Source organism: Rhamphochromis sp. 'chilingali', assembly GCF_963969265.1.
Source record: "Rhamphochromis sp. 'chilingali' genome assembly, chromosome: 7".
NCBI lineage: Eukaryota > Metazoa > Chordata > Actinopteri > Cichliformes > Cichlidae > Rhamphochromis > Rhamphochromis sp. 'chilingali'.
The window spans coordinates 2,726,703-2,744,590 of NC_137934.1; the positions used below are offsets into that span (position 1 = coordinate 2,726,703).

A 17,888-nucleotide genomic window follows, 5' to 3' on the forward strand; every position below is an offset into this window, starting at 1 on the left:
TTTCATAATGCAGAATCTTTTTTTCTTTCATGAAAGCCTGTATGTGATGTGAGTTATTATCAGGAAAAAGACTGAGGGGAGATGGCGTTCTTACAAGTTCTTACAGCTCTGAAATGCCACATGCTTATACAGGGAAGGGAGATATCCTCCTTTGGGTGGAGATTCAACTATGCTGCTATATTTCAGGGCACTGTCAGACTAATGTGGCCAAAAGAAGCTCTACTGTCCCCCCTCCCCTCCCCAGTGGCAGCGGCGCTGATGTGTTTTGATAGGAGGGCATGACTGAAATAGCCACGGACTTGTCTTGAGGGAGAAGTCTGAGGCCTGGCAGTGGTTAGGACAACTGTATGCTGGCATTAGTCATATTTAGGTGTGTGTGTGTGTGTGTGTGTGTGAAAACATTTGAAAAGCTCTTGTAAGAAATCATTGCCTTTTGTCTTATTAAAGTTTCAAATATACATATGTTTATGTACCGAAATCATTACCCAACTTGGGGTTTGCTGATGCTTTAACAATTATGCTTTGAAAAACAAAAACAGCTTTATCTTTATCATTTTATCAGAAATATACATTTGGTAACTATATGAAGGAGGCCGAAGTCAGAAGGTCACGCTGTGGCACGAGCAGGATCACTTTAAGGGGTGTCCTCGATTCTCATGTCAGCATCTCATATGTGTAAAGATTTTTTGTCAGCAAATTAGACATTTCCCCCCGTGTCCTTACACCAATGATCTATGTTAATAGCTACTTTGTTGGCTCTGCAGCAGGGTCATTTGTAGCGCAGTCCTTGGTGGATGCTATTTGGAGCCTGGGGATGAGAAGCTTGAGTGCAGGCTGTTTATAGTGAAGCAGGGGATGAGCAATAATGGGACGCAGGAAGAGATGGACACAGACAGGTAATAAATAGCAACTCTGGTTCTAGCTAATGTTTCATTTTTTAACATTTAATATGTTGTAATTCTTCTTATCTCTGATGTTTAAGGAAACTTGAATAAATAAGGAAGGTTTTAATTAAGGATGAAATGCTGTGATGGCAGCAGTGTGAAAGAAATTTGTCTGTACCTATGACAGCATCATAAACCTAAAAGAATAAATACAACACTAAATATCGAGTAATAAAGAGAGTGCAGACATATAAGGCTGCATCACCACCATCCTCACATTCAGTTTTTGTTCATCTCTGCACCAACCGCTCGCACGCCGCTGTTTGGTTTCTGGCTCTGACCCACTTTATTTAGAGGTGTGTGACGTCACTCAGTGTGTGCGTGCATCAAAACTATCCACTTCCTAATATGCGTACGTGTGGAGTTGTGTGTTCATTGTGGATACATTGTTACTGCGAGCGTTGCACACGATGGCTGACAGCGCAGCCACCTGGCCTGTACAGTCAAGTTCTAATTTTAGCATTCACAAACTGGCACTGTCTCTTTGTCTTACACACACACACACACACACACACACACACACACACACACACACACACACACACACACACACACACACACACACACACACACACACAGACACACACACAGACAGACAGACAGACAGAAGAGATTTACTCCTGGTGGTGATATCTGGAGGTTTTCATAGGCCGTGCCCCCACATGGCAGTTTCCTGTTTGTTCTCCAAGGTAATGAGACTGGGGGGGGGGGACACTTCCACTGACACGATGTCGTCTCCCCTTCCCCTCTGACTTCTATCTCCATTTCGGAGGTAGTTGAGATGAAGATCAGAGAACTGGAAGATTAAATCCAGAGACTAGCAGAGAAGAAAGTAGATGGAGAATATAGAATAAATTGCTTCCTTCCTTCCTCTGCAAGCAGAGATAAAATGGTTGTAAACAGGGAAGGCTGAATGATTTGAGAGCTTCCTCGTTTGTGCAAATATTTGTCTTTGGAATGAGCTGACATACTTTATCATTAAATCCATTTGGCTTCATTTTTGAAGGTTAATTCTTAGTTTGTAACTACTGAATAGGAGCATGTGGTTTTCATTAGCACGTCTTTAGTTAACAGATATCTTTTCAGTCTGCAAGGCTGCAAAAACAGTACTTGAAATAAAATAGAAGCTGCATTCAGCTACATGTCTGCTTGAGATAATAGAGGTCTTTCTTTTTTTGCCTGGGTATCATTGCTGGTACACTGGGAGGTCAGAGAAGGGTTTCTTTCTCTCACATGTCTTCTCTTCCTTCTCCCTCTCAGAGCCAGTAAGATGAATGAGTCACTCCAACAAAAGAGCCCTTTTAACCGCTTGTTTGCATTGCGCCGGTCGATCTCTGTTTCTTTACTGTACGTCAGTCTGTCTGCATCCCATCGCCCTGCTCGCTGCTGTTTGTCTGCAGTTGTTTATTTTTCTGTGTGCTCGTTTCTGTGCCTGCCTGCCTTCGTCCTGTATCGCTAATTACTTGCCTGCCTGCCTGTCAGTGGATCCACATGCTTTTCCTCGTGCTTAGTCAACAGCATGACTCAATACCCACTAGGGCTGAACGATTATGGAAAATAATCTAATTGCGATTTTTTTGCCCCAATATTGCGATTGCGATGCGATATGCGATTATTTTTTAAGGTCTTTGTCTTCTGTATTATTAAACAAAGACAAGCAATACATCATATAGTATGGCCAATACTATATTACATTAATTTTAAACTGTTCTTTCCTGGAAGACAGACCTCTGTTATGATGACATGAGGTGATGCATGAATTGATGACTGACATTTTTATTTAACTTCTTCAATCACAACAGTATATTTGAACATACACAATAGTTTATTTTTAGCTTACAAACATCTGAGCATAAAGTGCTGACAAGGAACCCTGGTGTAAACATTAAAATGAAAGTCAGTACAATGTGCAGATTGCAGAAATATACATAAACAAAATCAGTGGCTTTACCACACTCAGTTTTTCGACATCTGTGAACTACTAGACAGTCATTCAATTAAAAAATAATATTAAATAAATAAAACTAATAAATAAAAAATACACACATCTTACTGATCTCTGCAGTCAGTAACATTACACATAAAGTGCAAACATAATAGCAATTGTATAAACACACACACAAACACGCCTTTTTAAAGTTTAAAGGCGTGAAATTGGACGGTCTAGTTCTGATTAGCGTCACCGCTGTCTCGGTGGAGTTTAATAAACTCGGCCGTCTGCTTCTTGCTATCTAAAATATAACCAGACACTGGTGTAAATTCTCGACTGTCTCATACTTCTGTTTAATAAGTTTTCTGTTTGACGTTTAGTCAGCTGTGTGAAAACCAAGGAGGAACCCACCCGGGGGATTAATAAAGTTTTATTTTATCTAATCTAATAACTTTAATCTCAGCCAAACCGATTTACTCACGAACAAACAAAACACTGAAAAAAGCCCAACAATAACATTTTTAGGTTGTCTAAGTGACTTATATATTACGTTTAACCCGAGCAGCGAAACTCCGCGGTGATCTGAAAATGATGTGCCGGGAGTTGTGCCGTTCTCGGCCGCATCAGTAACCCTCGAGCTCCCGGCTAGCTGTCGAGCTGGTGGGTAGCAGACGCCTCTGAAAACGTCGAAGCACTTTTGCAAATATGGGATATCTTGATAAACCGAGCAGATATTTGATGTTTACACAACTACTTTCTCGCCTGAAAATATGTTAAAAGTTTATTTTGTGACCCAGAAAGATTAGTATGAGTAATTTTAAAACTTAGTAGCGGCCGCCATTGTTGGAAACTGGAATTTGGCTGGGCCGCGCTATGAATTCTGGGATATGGTAGTAATTTGGACAGCCTTCGGCGCGTCGCTGTGACGTAATCGGTCTACAAATGCAGCCCATGAATTTGGACATGTCCAGAGTATAATCGCAGCCTTTGCGGTTAGAAAATTGCACTTGATCATGTCGCGATATTATCGCAAATGCGATATATCGTTCAGCCCTAATACCCACAACAACTCAACACACCATCTTCCCGTCGCAGTTGTCCCCTGCCACTCTCCCACCTGAGCGCGCTCCGACATGCACGGCACACACCAGCTTATCATTTCCAAACATGTTGTTTTATCCAAGCAAAAGACGTCGAACACGTTTTAAAAATGAGTTTAAGATATTTATTCCATGTCTAAATGAAATGAGCTCCCATTTTTTTCCTTCTTTTTCATTCAACACCTCTGCTGTTAAATCTCAGTGGTGTATTATCTTCCTTTCTGATTACTATGCACAGCAGCACAGGTCTCGCATTCAGAGTCTGGAGTGGCCTGGCACGGTCTCTACTGCTGTAGCTGGCAGCATTAGCTGTGTATGTGTGTGTGTTTTTCTGGTTGGCGAGCAGATTGAGCCTCTTTGTCTCTTCCCCATTTGGAGCAGCTTGTTAACGGCCTCTGAGCTGCTGCTGCAGAAGCAGAGCTGTTCTCCACATGTATGTTGGCCCATGGCTACATGCAGGAGTTTTATTTTTATCCATGTGCGATTTGGAGTTTGTTTCCAGAGCATTGTTTAATGTTTTGGTTCCTTTGTTTCTTATATAGCTAGGGCTAATGCAATAGATCCCAGATGTGTAAGGCGTCAGGAAATAACGCAGTAGGTGCTGTACACGGACTTGGTTTGCTTTAGTTTCCTGCTGACAGTAGTCGATGAAATTGTAGTGAAATAAAAAAGCAGAATAGCACACATTTTTTAAAAACGGGTGGAATATCCACCAAACATGGATCATAAAGATGGATCGGTGCATCTTGCACCCCTCTGCATCTGTTTTTTTTGTATTCTTGAGGCTCTGTAATTGCACAACTGCAGCTGTGCCCCTCATTTCCTAATTTGCCTTTTCTACCTGACAACACATCAGGTATACAAGACGGGTATTTTTCTCAGAGGTGTTTTGGTTTGTGTCTATGTGCTCTGTTTGTCTACCTGCAAAAATTGCACATGAGCACTGAGCAAGTAATATACAATCTTCAGGTTAATCGTCATGGCAACAGCATGTAATGAGCTCTTTTGCACATGTGCTCAGTTTAATAATTGCAGTTGTTCAAGGTGATGGTTTGTTTTTATGGAAGACTGTTAGTGACAAACACTCGATTGAGGCTGCAGGGTAGATCTCACAGAGATGTGATAACACCATCTCTTGTTCAGCTTCCTCCTCCTCCAAGGTTGGCCTGAGCCACACATTTTTAACAAATCAACATTATTTGAATTCCATAGAAATTAGTACAGAGACCCACAGTCTTCTAGGGAAAAAAATGTGGTGTGCTGTTGCTCTTCAAGTGCCTTGTAGTTTTTTAGATTTGGCAGTGTCCTGTCCTGTTTGGCTTCATGTCCTTTGGCTTTTCCTGAAATTGCATTACTGTGTCTTGAGAAGAGACCACTAATTACGTTAGCACATCCTTCTGAACGGAAGCCATCAAGTCATTAAATAGTATGCACCACAAACCCTGTTATTTCCCTCTCTGTTAATGAACTCCTGCCACACACATTCATGCATTCATGTCATGGTGCAGGTCCTGCACTGGTCCTAACAAGGAATAATCATTTATTGGGTTATTTAAAAATACAAACGTTTGGTGGAGTCGTGTGTGAATACAAATATCTGTTCTGATGTATTTTTATGTGTGCGTATTTCAATGCTAAACATTGTAATGACCTCCAATAAAACGACATTTTCCTTGTTCATTATACTGTGTTATTGTCCTTTTCTTGCACTCTTTAATTATTGGGAGTGCTGTTTTATAGTAGATGGACATGAAATAAAAATAAGCTTCATAAAAGCAATAAGAGGTAATTCCCATAAAACAAAATAGTCCTGCAGGGTTGAACTCATTTAAGGTAATGTGCGCTGAAAGAGCCAAACAACACATACATGTGCATTTTCTTAGTACAGCTGTGAATATGTCAGCTGCTGCTTCAGGGAAGTAGTAGAAACAAACCCCACCACATTTTGGTTCACTTTGAAAACCATCACGGCCCAGAATCTTCGTGCTGGCCTTAACTGAGCCTCACGAGAGGAAACGTATAAAAGTAAACGACTTTTATGCTTCCAACTGGATTTTTGTATTTTTAGTCAAAGCAACTCTTTAGCTAATGCTACAGCGACACTAGGAAAACACCGACCGGAGACTGTGCGATGAACAAAATTGTGACACGAACGATCGTGTTGCCTTTGAAAATGAGATCGGGTTCATCGCTCTTTGAAGCAGCTTTGGTGCATTCAGATTGTGATTTAACCCTTTCATGCATGGATTTTTACAACCTCAATCAGGATTTTTATTCATCTTTAGGCATAAAAAAAGATTTTTGAACTTCATTCTTTTTAAAACATGTACTTTTCAAAGAGTTTTTTTTACATGTCCACTTAGTCAGTCCACTGGCTGACCAGTGGGTGGCAGGTATGGAGTGGTTTGAGCAAGTATACCATCAAGACTGACACAAATAAAAGAAAACAGCCTTTGAATAGCTGTCCACTGTGGTGACCGCTGCGCGTGAAGGGGTTAAACATTTAGTCTGCTGTCGATCTGTTAGTTTGGGATTGAATGGGGTCAAGTTGATAATAATAACATGTGTGATGGGACGGCGATTAACTGGTAAACTGGCAGTCGCAAATTTGTTGCCATCTATGTTCTCAGAAAAATTCACGTTTACCTCAGATTTCAAACAGCAGTTTGTCTATAAAGATTCATGTAGTTGCTGCAGGTTGGTGATTTAACTGAATGATGATAAAGGTGCTCGACAATCTTATTATTATTTTTTTAAAATAGCCACAACACAAACATTTAGCACCCAGCTGTCACGTCCCCCATCAAAAACGCAAAGATGAGTCATGCTCGTTGCTGCAGACTGACTCAGGTTACATGAGTCTGCAGTCATTTGCAAACCGGTCTGTCTGCAAGCGTTTGCAGTCAGTTCACATCAGGCCGTGATCGTTTGGAGACAGGTTGCCTCCCACCTGGTGACCTGTGCAGTTACTGTGGGATCAGGTTGGTTGGTTGTGTTGCATGATCAGTCTGTTGGAGACCAGTTGGTTGTTGCAACTATTTGCAGTACTTTAAGGTTTGGCACCAAAAAAACTTTCTGCGTCAGTGGGTCCACTGATTATTATTTATTTATTCATTTTATTCCCATTTATGTTTGTTTACTTGCTTACTTATTCATTGGTTTCCTAGTTGCAACCTCATTAAAACTAGGAAAACTCCACCCCAGTGTGAGCGAGCCATAAGTCAAACTGTTCAAAGATTAATCGGACAGGACGATATCAGACTAAAATAAATGTCTGTGCCTTGGTAGCCCAGCTGTTGAAGGAACAATTTAAGCTCCTTCCATCCGTTATACTAAAGGCTGAGAGAGAGCACGCTGTGTCCTCATCTGGAAGCCTCCCACAGATGGTTCACTGAGATCAGGAGGGGAAACTGGTCTGGGAAAGCCAGAGATTGAAAGAAGAGATTGCAGTTTGGCATCGCGAAATGAAGTCGTCTGTACTTTGAAAGGGAAAGGGGTAAAGCTCGACATCAGTTGAGGGGAGGAGCTGTCTGTGTATGTGTGCAAACGACACATACGTATGTACTCACAGGGACACACAAACAGCATGATGGCTTCCACAGTCGCCCTGCTGAAGTACATGAAAGTAATAATACTTGTTGTGTTTTGGTACTTTGTCGCTTCGCTGAAGGCCATCGATGGCTGTTTGTTTAAGGTCTGTAACGTGTTAGACGGGTGATGCATTACCATAAGATGAAAGGATAAGAAAGCGTTAAAAGAAAAACGGAAACCTTCCTGCTCTTCATCCACGACCTCAGTGACCTCACTGATTCAAAGCCGATGTTTTCATATGAAAGAGTACTCATCGTGTGCCTCATGTAGCCATGCAAAGTGGAAATAAGATTTCTGACCTTACCTAAACTCTTATTTTTGACCTTGCCTTTATAGAAACGAGCACTTCTTTCCAACACCTGATCTACTCGTGTCCGTCAGAATTCATGACGCTCTTGGCATCATGAATATTCTGCAGTGGCGTGTGTGTGTGTGTGTGTCTACCTTTTCGTATATAAAGACAGATCATGTCCTTACGTGCAACATATGAAACTGCCTTTAGTCTTTCTGTATGTGTGCTGGTGCTGATTATAAGCAGCGGGATATTTATTTGAACCTTGACAGTCACCATTAATAGGATGCAAGGCTGAATATGTTGGCAGAATCAATGGGAGAGTATTTCTGGGCGAGAGCGTCTGTGTCCTGGAGGCCTTCTCGGATTGATTTCTCGTTCTGAAGCAAAATTAGTCGAGTGGAGAAATGAAATAAAAACATGGAAAAAATGTAAACAAGCTGCAAGTACTCTCCTTTTTTCCCTGTGGGTCTGCTGTAGTAGTCTGCTGAGCTTCGGTGTGGTTTCCTGTTATCCAGCTTATGACACTTCTTAGGTGAGCAGAGGACTGTAGACGCTCTTAATTTTTAGCAGGAGACTACAATGATGATATTTGTCTTTTATTCATGAGTAGGGTCACTGGTGTTGAATTTGAGTACCAGAACACATCAAGGACGGGAGCATGATACCGTTTTGTGTGTGTGTGAAGTAGCATCAAGTTTCTGGTTGGAGACTTGTGTGTAACTGCATGTGGTATGAGGAGAAAAAATAGGTTGGTCCTTAGATTATGTGATGAGATCGCAACCACACAAAGAGGAGGAAGTATGAGAGTAAGGGAAACATTGGAGAAGAAATGGAGGACAACTGGGCCTTCATTTGGGGTAAGAAAGAGGTGCGAGCATTTGAGTTTGTTTAGCCTAATGTAACTAAACATGACTCATTTCATAGACAGGAGGACTAAGCTGGGACTAGGAGAAGATTACATATTTAATTTTTAGAACTTGAAGCTGGACTAATGTGCTGGTCAACTGGCAGAGTCGTTTTTGTAGAGTAATTCCTGAACAAACAGGATACTTTGTGCTTAAATTGGTAAAACAGGAGAAAGTCCAGAAGTTTCATGTGAACAATGTCTGCATTTCTTGTTTTTCACCTTTTGTCCCGCAGCTGTACCAAGTCCACGGAGTAAATGCGTTTTGTTTTAAGGCATGAACTCGCCCGAGCTTCCTCGAGGCCTAAACACACCAGCGCTGTAATCATTTGTGTTGTGTTTCAATGAGCGGCTCCAGTAGAGCTTCAGGAGATGTGAGGTGATGTGTAGGTGAGATTATGACTGTAGAAGGCTGGTTTGGTATGACCCTTGAATTACTGAGTAATTACCAACTCCAGTAACTTTATGGCTGATTTTGTTCTCACCTTGTGAGTTTGTCTGCTTGATTTGATGTTTATTTGTCTGCGAGCATTTTGAGCTAGTAATCACATTCCTGTTCGGTGCATTAAAAGTCAGCAGTTTCTCAGCGGCTGCTTTCTTGATGTTCGCTGTGCTCAGAAAACTTTTTCATCCTTTTTTTTGACCTCGCATTGATGCAACTAGTCACTAAATAACACATAAAACATTTTCTTTAATTTCCTGGGTGATGGATGAGTCGTTCACTGAGCCTTTAACCCACGAAACCGTCAACTTCTAGTCACGTCTTTGTGTCTGCATAGAATAATTCACCTTTTTCTCTTTTCAGGATTGAAAAAACGTACCAGGAAGGCCTTTGGGATACGGAAGAAAGAGAAGGACAATGATTCCGCGTAAGTCCTCTGTTGTGTTGTTTGATCCACGCACAGAGCTTATTAGTGCTTCACTATGATGCTGTGAAGTGGAGCTACAGGCTGACTGAACACTCGGGGGGGGGGGGATGATATGTGACAGTAGGTTATGCATATTTATGGCAGAAGAATGAAGGGATTGTGGTCAGGAAGAACAATTACAGGATTAATATTAAGTGTGGTTCATGTCAAATACATGAAATGCTAGACAGCAGCTTCCTGTAATCATCTACGGCTCAAGGGTCTTCCAGCCAATTACGAGTCACTGCTGAATACTGTATAGACTTTATAGACCACTTTATTGTATGTCATGTGTTATTTAGGATCTCTAAAATAATACACCAGCTTACAATACTTGTTGCTTGTTTTTTGTGTAAGATAAAGGGAAGAAATGTTCTGCATTTATGTAACTACGACAGTCATAATACAGGAAACTGCTGCCTTTGGCGTTTGTTTAGTCAATCTTTGAATTTTTGTAGCCATGTTCTAATCCTACACAAAACAGTTGAAGTGTTTGAACCTGCGTGTCTGTGGAAGTGTGATCATGTGAAAACTGGATTAATCAGAAAAAGACTCACTTAAATGAAGAAGTTGTGTCTTAAGTAACATTTTCCTTTCTTTTGGTTTGCACAGGGGGTCTCCAGACAGAGATGGTGTAAGTAACAGAAACGATCTAGTACATAAACAGTTTTATGTATTTATTAATTGGGGTTTATGTAAGCCTGTGTCATCAGAGAAATTTGTGAGGCACATTGTTTTTGTGTTTTTTCTTTTTCTGTTCTTTTCACCTGACAGGAACCTCGAGAGGTTGAATCGGTACTGAGCTCAGCTTTTTAGACTAGACCACACTCTAGAGAAGTGTAGTGTGTAGAGCTTAGACTGGTCATAGACGTCGCAGTATGTTCTTTAACTCATCAGCCTGATGCAAGTGCAGCTGTTTCAGCTATCTGTTCTTTAGCGCACTCTCTGAGGAAGCTTTGTGGGGGTGTGGGGGGGCGTTAGGGGAACAACACCAAGTCATGTTCAGCTCCATCAACTAACATTAAAAAAACCCCAAAAAACAGCCAATTTGATGACTTGAAGAGCCGCTAACGTAACAGAGTAGCCTCAGAGTAAAAGCTTTGTGACTTAAATCTGGAGGTTCAAGGTGTTTGGGGGAGATTAGCTGAGACGTAGTTCCTCTGTGTAGGTGTGTAATGCAGTTGCAGGTATGTTGTATCGTGTTTTGTTAGGTGAGATTTTAGTCAAACTGTTTCTGTCTTCTCGCTCTCAGAAGAAGACGAACGGGGCCCCGAATGGCTTCTATGGAGATATCGACTGGGACAGATACGTAAGTAAAAACGCTGCTTTGTAGGTCCAAGCTGACTTTCAAGACTGTTTGTTGGTTTCACTTTCATGTCGTGACTCTTCTGTGTTGATCTGTGGTTTTATAAAACAGATCAACAGCTTCACAGATATGTTAATTGTTTGTAGATGGTCCCGTCAGGTCAGCGGGTTTACGTGTGTAGCTTACACGGTGGGTGTGGGTTGCATGTGTGGAGTTTTTTACTTTGCAGGAACAGCTGCTGTTTGTCACTATCATTCAGACTCATTGTGTCTTTCAGAACTCTCCTGAGGTGGATGATGAAGGCTACAGTATCAGACCTGAAGATGAATTAGAAGAGGAAGATATCCTCAGCACAGTTTTTAATACGTGGCAGTTTCTGTCAAGTTACTTGGCAAGAACTGGATTGCTTCATTGTTTGTGTCGCATTTGCTGCACACTGTTGGGTCAGTTTTTGTCGTGCATGTGATGGAAGACAAACGTGACGTGGCTCACAGAACAGATCAATATGATTAGTGTTTTACTGAGAAATGGCATACAGATAATAAAATGGCTCAAGTTCTTTAAAAAGGTGTTTAGGCCCCAGATTTAAGATACAGAAAAGTCTTCATTTTTATTATGTAGCTAATAAAAAAGTAATTAAAAACAAATTTATAAAGTGGGTCAGAAAAGAACATTTCTAAGTGTCTGTGAATGTGTCTTAAACAGGACGATGTCACAGAAAACAGACTTTTGTAAAGAAGAAACGATTTAAGTACCGACACGCAAAGTTTCACTGAGGAATGTGGTTCCCGGGTTTCTCATCAACCTTAAGATGAAATGTAAACGTTTGTTTTCCTTGACATTTTTCCTTCACTTGCCCCCAAAAAGTCTCACTTCTTCTCCTCCGACGAGTCCGAGGAAGAAGAGGACCACAGGAAAAAATTCAAGATCAAGATCAAGCCTCTGCCGCCTGATCGTGTTGTGGAGGCACCCTCAGTCGATGAGCTCAAAGCCTCCATAGGCAACATAGCTCTGTCCCCATCTCCCATGGTGAGTAGATCTGGTTTCCCTGGTCCGTCTCTGCTAGCTTTAAGTTAGCCGTGCATGCATGCATGCATCATTTCTGTTGCTCTTCTTTTTTGTGGTTTTAACTGTGCATAAATGTAGCCGTTGCTCACGTATCGTCTTTTCTACTGTGTGTGGTACTATATGTTGAGCTGCTACGGTTTCTCTACAATATAAAGCTGCTTTAACCAGTATTGCTCAAAAGGGACATAAGGACACCACGAGGAGGACTGAAATCACAATTCATTCCTCTGTTATGATTGATAAAAGACCTCTAATTTCATATAATTGATTTCAAGTGTTGGCGATATAGTCTTGGTCAGACTTGGTCATAGTCGCTGACTTCAGTGTTTGAGTAACTCGAGGCAGATGTCCTACCGCAACAGAAACCATCTAAGCACCGCTGCAAAATAGCAGGGTGTGAAGCTCTTATTTGAAGCGATGCAGCTCAGTTGACGAGTCCAAATTCTAACCAGTGTCCTCTTCAGACAGCCCATAATTAGCGACATCCCTGCCTCTCTAGCTGGGACCCATAACTTGAGTGTTTTCCAGTGAGGAGAGCTGGCTTAAGTATCTATCTTGAATTATTCAGGTAGGAAAGTGGGCACCTGTGTGTCAGTCTGCTGTGGTCATTTGAGCCTCTGGGCCTTAATAATTGAGTCCAACTTCAGTGTGCTCACCCACTGACTGTTAACCTGATCACGTGTGAATGATTTTTCACGCTGGTCACGTCTGTGTGAACGTGTATGAAGAGCTAATGCATGAGGAGGCCTGTGTTTTTGGAAGGTTGCACACCTACATTTCTTACCCTTTCTCAGTTTTTGATCATTTTCAAAGGACTATTATTTCAGTGTGACAAGCTCGATTTATAAGGCTTTGAACACTAATACTTGACATCTTATTGTGTGTTGTTTATCTTCTACTCCTAAATAAGATAAATGTTAAGTGTAGGGCTGCCACAAACGATTATTTTGATAGTCGACTAGTCACCGATTATTTTTGCGATTAGTCGACTAATCAGATCATCATCCATTGGACGTAAAACGTACAGCTTATTGCACCAGCAGCATCTGCTCTTATATAACTATCATTAGCTTACAGCTTTAAGTGTTTAAGGTCTGTGCTAACTAAAAATAAAGACAAGATGATAGTTTATTAAATTTTAATGAAATTTGCAGATTGTTTCGGTGAAGTTTAATAAACTCCTTGCTATCTAAAATATAACAGGACACCGGAGTATATTCTGGAGCATCTCACACTTCTGATAATCAGCTGTCTGCTTGACGTTTATTCAGCTGTGTAAAAACTATAACTTTAATCTCAGCCAAACCGATTTACTCAGGAACAAATAAAACACTGAAAAAAGCCAAACAATAACATTTAAGTTATCTAAGTGACTCATATATCATGTTTAACCTGAGAAGCGAAAGACAGCGGTGGGTTTGAAAACGATTTGCCGGGAGTCCGGTGTTCTCACGGCTCTAGTTAGCCTAGCCCCCGGCTAGCTATCAAGCTAGTGGGTAACAGACGTCTCCGAAAACGTCGGAGTGCTTTTGAAAATATGCGGTGTCTTGATAAACTGAGCAGATATTTGAGGTTTACACAGCTACATTCTCGCCTGAAAATATGTTAAATGTTTATTTTGTGACCCAGAAAGAATAATAAGAGTAATATTAAAACTAACTAGCTGCCTCCATTGTTATAAACTGAGCTGGGCCGCGCTATGAATTCTGGGACAGAGCTTCTTCTTCTTCGGGGTTTAACGGCAGCTGGCATCCTTGTACATGCAGTGCTGCCATCTTCTGTTTCAGTCCGTTATTACACTCTTAAATCCTGCTACTTATTCCTGCGTCTTTTGTGATCTTACAAAGCTTCAAACGACGCGTCGACTATTAAATCAGTCGTCGACGATTTTGATAGTCGACGTAATCGTGACTAGTCGACTAATCGTGGCAGCCCTAGTTAAGTGCGGCCCTAACTGTATGACATATTTGAGAGTGTTGGATGTTGAGGTGTTGCTCTTCATTTTGGTTCAAATCTGCATGACGTTTAACTGCCCAGCGCTTTTTCTTCATACATGCACACAGTTATTTTATGGCTATGGGTAAAATAATTTTTTTTAAAATGAATATAGGCCACATGCTAACTGAAAGACTAAACCCTGACTGTTGCATGTATGTGTTTGTTGTTTCTGTAACCTCATTTGGTTGATGTATAAATGGGACTGAATCCAGGGAAAACCGCTAACACCATCCCGGCTGCATGTGCCCGTGTCTGTGGGTTTAGATGACTGCCTGCGTTGTAAAAGAGACTCTGCTATGCCAGTGTTGATGTACCATTCCTCCTTTTTAATTTTTCTAATTCTCTCCCTGTGCTGTCTTGATTTTGCTTTCTCTCTCATCTCATTGTTCTTTGCTGCCTCAAATGATGCTAAACTCTGTAGAAGAGTCCGGTAAGCCTTTGCTTTGTACCCCTCCACCCCCTTAACCTTTTCATCTGTCTTGGCATTTACTACCTGCTGAAAATAGGCTAGCTACATTTAAAGCGAAATATTTATAGGGCCGGTGGCTGTTTTGTGATTTCTCTGTGGCTGTAGCCACTCGTCATCGCGGTGCCAGGTTATTCTCAGCGTTTTCACGCCTCATGCACAATGATGTGGCTGCCAAAGTATTTGGACTATGTGAGCCCTCGTCTTTCAGGGTGTTTCTGCTGGCTAAGATTTCTTAAATCTGGTTTTAATGAGTTTTTGAGTGTTAAGCGCCCTCAGTCCAAACAACTAGGTTGAAAACAGTAGAGGCCAGCAAAAGGTCAAGGATGGAGTGAAAATGTTTGAGCTTAAATAAGAGATCTCACATGACATTTGATATCTTTGACATCTTACTTTTTAATATTTTGGGCAGAAACAAAGAATGTGTCCTACTCGAGCACCAAAAGCAAAGAAGCAATGTTTTCTTTTTGATTCTTTTCGTATTTCAAATAGAAAACGACATCGTATCTTTAAAGGCTAAAAGGTCATAACGTGAGAGTCGAAGAGCTTCCTGCTGTGCTTCCTGTTTACATACAGCAAAGCAGCAGTGATTGGTTATGACAAGCAATACAGAGCTTTGTCCTTCACCGGTGTATCCAATCAGAGGTCTCCTTTCTAGGAGCATTTCCCACCCACTGTTGCATCACTTTAATCACTCACGGCTCACTGCACAACTGGATCAGGCACAAGAGTGAGCGATGGAGGGAGAGATGGCTGATGCGAGGTGGACATGACACAGACAGATGGAGAGATTTCAGTTCAAATTAAAGATGCCAAGGGGGCAGATGGAGTCTACAAGGGAGAATAAAAGGAAACTCTAAAGGATTAGTTGGCAAAAGGGTGGTGTTTGCAGGAAAGTGATTAGAATAAAGATGGATGAAAAGTGAGCCCATTTGAGATTCTAGAGCGACTACATTTTGTTCTTGAACACTAACCTAGAGTTGGGGGAAAAAAGTGAGAATGACTTATTTAAACTCTTATCTGTTTGACATCACACACACAGCTGTTCGAGCTTATTTAAAATAAAAATCTGAGACAGATGAGCTCGTTTTTTTTATGACTGGGTAACAACCACATCCTCAAATTCAGCCAACCAGGCCAAAAATACTTCTCATCCTGATGCATATGATGTCTCCTTTACTGATTTGTCACTCTCTGATCAGGTATCTCTTCTCTCTTCCTTTTTGCTGGTCACAGAGACGTAGCCCGGTAAGTGGCTTCTTCTTCCTTTTCCCTGGGGTTAGACTCAATGTACCATAGCATGTGCCACATGTCCACTTATTCCTTTTCTCCTTGTCCTTGGGGTCAGTTGAATAAGGGAAAATATGTAAGGGTCAGCAGTTAAAACAGTCAATCAATATGTTTAAAAATTTCATTAACATTAAAAATATTTTTAGCTTTTTAAGATCAGCGATATACTTGTGTACTTCTTTTGGGTATTTCTTTGCCTTGAATGGCTTCATGCTTGGTCTCTACTGGGGACACAATTTACACTTTGGACAGCTTGGACCCTTTGATGTCTTACTTCAGTCACTCCCCATCGTGTCTTCTCATCTGCTCTCCTCCCTGCCGCCTTCTCTCTCCTTATCTGCCTTTTGTTGGCCTCTCACATCCTGCTTGTGGTGAATTCATACACATGCTCTCTTAGACTTTGGTGTTTGGGATCACAGCCGAGAAGGCAGTAATGTTTGTGCTGTTGCCTCCCCATCATCAACACTGGTCTCTTTTTTTTGTACGCCTATCGCATTTTATCACGTGGCTTCTTACAGCTTCAAAGGACGTTTGGAAAACCTTTAAAGACGCCATAAACCACTGCAAGCAGATTTAGATTACCAGTATCCCACTTTCAGACAGATTTGATGTTCACAGCATGATTGTTGTAGCAGCTTTGCATCCCTTCATTTTTTCTGTCTCGCTTAAGGCAGTTTTCTCTACCTATTACCGTTGGGTGATTGGACGAATTTATCGACCACAGCGATAGGCTGAGCGTTTTACAAGAGCGATTTATTTATGTATTTGCCCATGAGTAAGTTAGTTTCAACCAACAAAGTCATGTTTGAGTCTTTGCTGGCGCAGTACGTCTGCACGAGCGGCACACCTCTTTGGTTATATCCTCAGGTTTACCTCTTTCACCCGGTTTAAAGCCAAAGAAATCCCAAATTGGTGACTTTGTATTTTACTTTTTGGCAACTAGTTCCTCCATGTTTGGACTTACTGTGTTCTAAGCACGCAAATCAGTCCGTGCATGATTACATTGCTCCGCCCATCAAAAAGTCACCTGCCCGAATATATCGGCCATCGTCATTTATTGGACTGATGAATGTCGGTTAGAAAAATGTGACAAATCGCCCAAAGTGGGGAATGCGTGCAAGTCATGCCCGCAAGTCATGCCCGCTCATGTGAAGTGTAACTGAGTGCAGTCTGATCAGATTTAGTCGCAGTTCAGCCTCCGACCTTCAACAGCCGTTGTCTTTGCTCTGTCCAAACACACTGGGAAGTTTCAGAAAGAAAAGAATAAAAGAGCTAAGATCATCTTTTTTGGTTTTATTAGAAATCCTCACACATGGATGGAAGAATGTTGGATCCAAATATGAGAACAATTTGAGGTTTCCTGTCTTTGACTTTTTACATTTCCATGTTGTTTCTTTCCACGTTACAGGGTTTGAAAAGGAACACGTCCAGTAAGTATCAGCTTCATCACCTCAGGCCAAGCTCGCTTTTTACAAGTGACAAATTAGGAGGATGTGATGTAAGATTAACGTAAATCCATTTCATTTTGGGCGCAGGTGAAGAGATTGCCAGACCGAGACGCGTCGTCCCTCCTGCACCCGCCGTGGCCCCCACACCAGCTCCAGCACCACAGCCCCCCAGGTGTGTATCTCGGTGTCGCTGCTCGTCCTTTCTCCTGCCTTTGGATCACACTTCAGTCCCGAAAAGTTTTGTGCAGTTGGTCTCTATTTTAGCTTTTTGCTCGTTCCACGACACTGACGCGTTCATTTTAATTATACTTTTCTTGATGTTTTAGTCAGCGGTGTCAGTAACAAGAGGCACAATCGCTGTATCATCATGCATAAAATGTCGACATTTGGAAACTGCACCATACGTTGGCGAGGTTTTTGTTATCTTCAATATTTTCTTTGCTTATTAACTGCAGGCTTAAACTGTGGCATGCCACATGAAAAATAGTGTAGTAAGAGGAAATGTCTTTGGGTTGCTTTTGATCTTTTTGCCATCTCGTTAAATAATTCCAGACAAAAACTGTCCTCTAAAGCCAGACAGTCCTTTGCAGACCTGCCACTGTATCTACACAAAAACTCCACGCTGTGCAAACCTGGTTTT

General features: G+C 41.5%; 1 protein-coding gene across 9 annotated transcripts in view; it reads left to right on the top strand.

Moving 5' to 3' along the window:
- The window catches only part of sgip1a (SH3GL interacting endocytic adaptor 1a), an 82,254-nt gene that overhangs the window by 43,654 nt on the left and 20,712 nt on the right, over nucleotides 1-17,888 (top strand). For 4 of the 9 annotated variants that reach the window (XM_080886219.1, XM_080886226.1, XM_080886223.1 and 1 more), the window contains 8 exons: nucleotides 9,570-9,633; nucleotides 10,285-10,306; nucleotides 10,925-10,981; nucleotides 11,256-11,319; nucleotides 11,832-12,007; nucleotides 15,747-15,758; nucleotides 17,209-17,230; nucleotides 17,330-17,420. In XM_080886219.1, the coding sequence (XP_080742345.1) occupies nucleotides 9,570-9,633; nucleotides 10,285-10,306; nucleotides 10,925-10,981; nucleotides 11,256-11,319; nucleotides 11,832-12,007; nucleotides 15,747-15,758; nucleotides 17,209-17,230; nucleotides 17,330-17,420 (508 nt within the window). The remainder of the gene's footprint in view (nucleotides 1-9,569; nucleotides 9,634-10,284; nucleotides 10,307-10,924; nucleotides 10,982-11,255; nucleotides 11,320-11,831; nucleotides 12,008-15,746; nucleotides 15,759-17,208; nucleotides 17,231-17,329; nucleotides 17,421-17,888) is intronic. The other 5 variants (XM_080886222.1, XM_080886227.1, XM_080886221.1 and 2 more) reach the window with 4 other exon arrangements.